At 32.3% G+C, this 1,007-nt stretch overlaps 1 protein-coding gene across 1 annotated transcript; it reads right to left on the minus strand.

The window, feature by feature from the left end:
* Positions 1-355: 355 nt before the first annotated feature.
* LOC107009849 lies at positions 356-821 on the minus strand. The gene is made up of 2 exons (XM_027914678.1): positions 753-821; positions 356-655 (listed from the first exon to the last, which is right to left on the minus strand). The coding sequence occupies exons 1-2, from the start codon at positions 819-821 to the stop codon at positions 356-358; spliced, it is 369 nt and encodes a 122-aa protein (XP_027770479.1).
* Between the last annotated feature and the right edge of the window lie 186 nt (positions 822-1,007).

Genomic DNA, 1,007 nt, shown 5'->3' on the forward strand with positions numbered 1-1,007 from the left:
TAGTCAATATCACATAAAAATCATAAACAATTCAAAATATATCAAAATAACACCTTCTTAGATTAGTTATCTCTCGTAAAACAACTTTCAACAATTCAGAATGATTTATCTATATTAGGGCCTCAAGAGCTCCAAATTTATTGTCAACCTATAATCAAATTAAACATATAAAAAATTAACAATGAACATATAAATGTTTAAATGAATTGTTTACTTATATAAGACTTCATGAATGTCTTCAAATCTTCAATTTCTGCACTGCACAAATTTATTTTTCCAATGAATGTAGTAGGAGAAACACCAACGCCAGTTACATTATCATTTTTTTTGGATGTGACTCTAGAGTTTGAAATGACTAATCTGGTTGCTTCTGTGGTTGTGAGAGACTTGACAAATTATACTTATGTGGATGTACAACCTTTACTCTCTTTTGAGGTGGTGGGGTAGTTCCTGCAATAGAATCTCGTGATAATCTCCTTAATAGATTCTCTGGAGGTTTTATTGAGAAGTCTTCAAAACCAGGAACCTTCTCTGGATGCACATACTCACCATATGGAATTGTTGAATCTGTTTGAGTTGGAAGTACATAATTGTGATCTGGTAAATCAAGTGACGCTATTTCCTTGGGAGTTGGCTGAATGTTAGAACAGTCAATCTAAACAAATAAAAAATGAATTAATGGGAATAACCAAATTAATAATGTATCGCATACTTAAACAAATGAAGTAAAAATGTTGTATTATAGTAATTACCTCAGTAAAAGTGGTTTCAATAAATATCTCAAATTTGGGTTTTAAACCCATAACTTGCCATTTGCACATCCTCGATATACCTTTTCCTTCTTTGACAACAATATTGTTATTATCATTGTCACGACCCAAAACCGGGGCCGCGACTGGCACCCACAATTTCCCTCCTATGTGAGCGAACCAACCAATCTAACCCTTATCATTTTAACATATATCAACAGAAAATAATGCGGAAGACTTAAACTCATTAAATAAAAC

The sequence above is a fragment of the Solanum pennellii genome, chromosome 2 (assembly GCF_001406875.1).
Source record: "Solanum pennellii chromosome 2, SPENNV200".
Lineage (NCBI taxonomy): Eukaryota > Viridiplantae > Streptophyta > Magnoliopsida > Solanales > Solanaceae > Solanum > Solanum pennellii.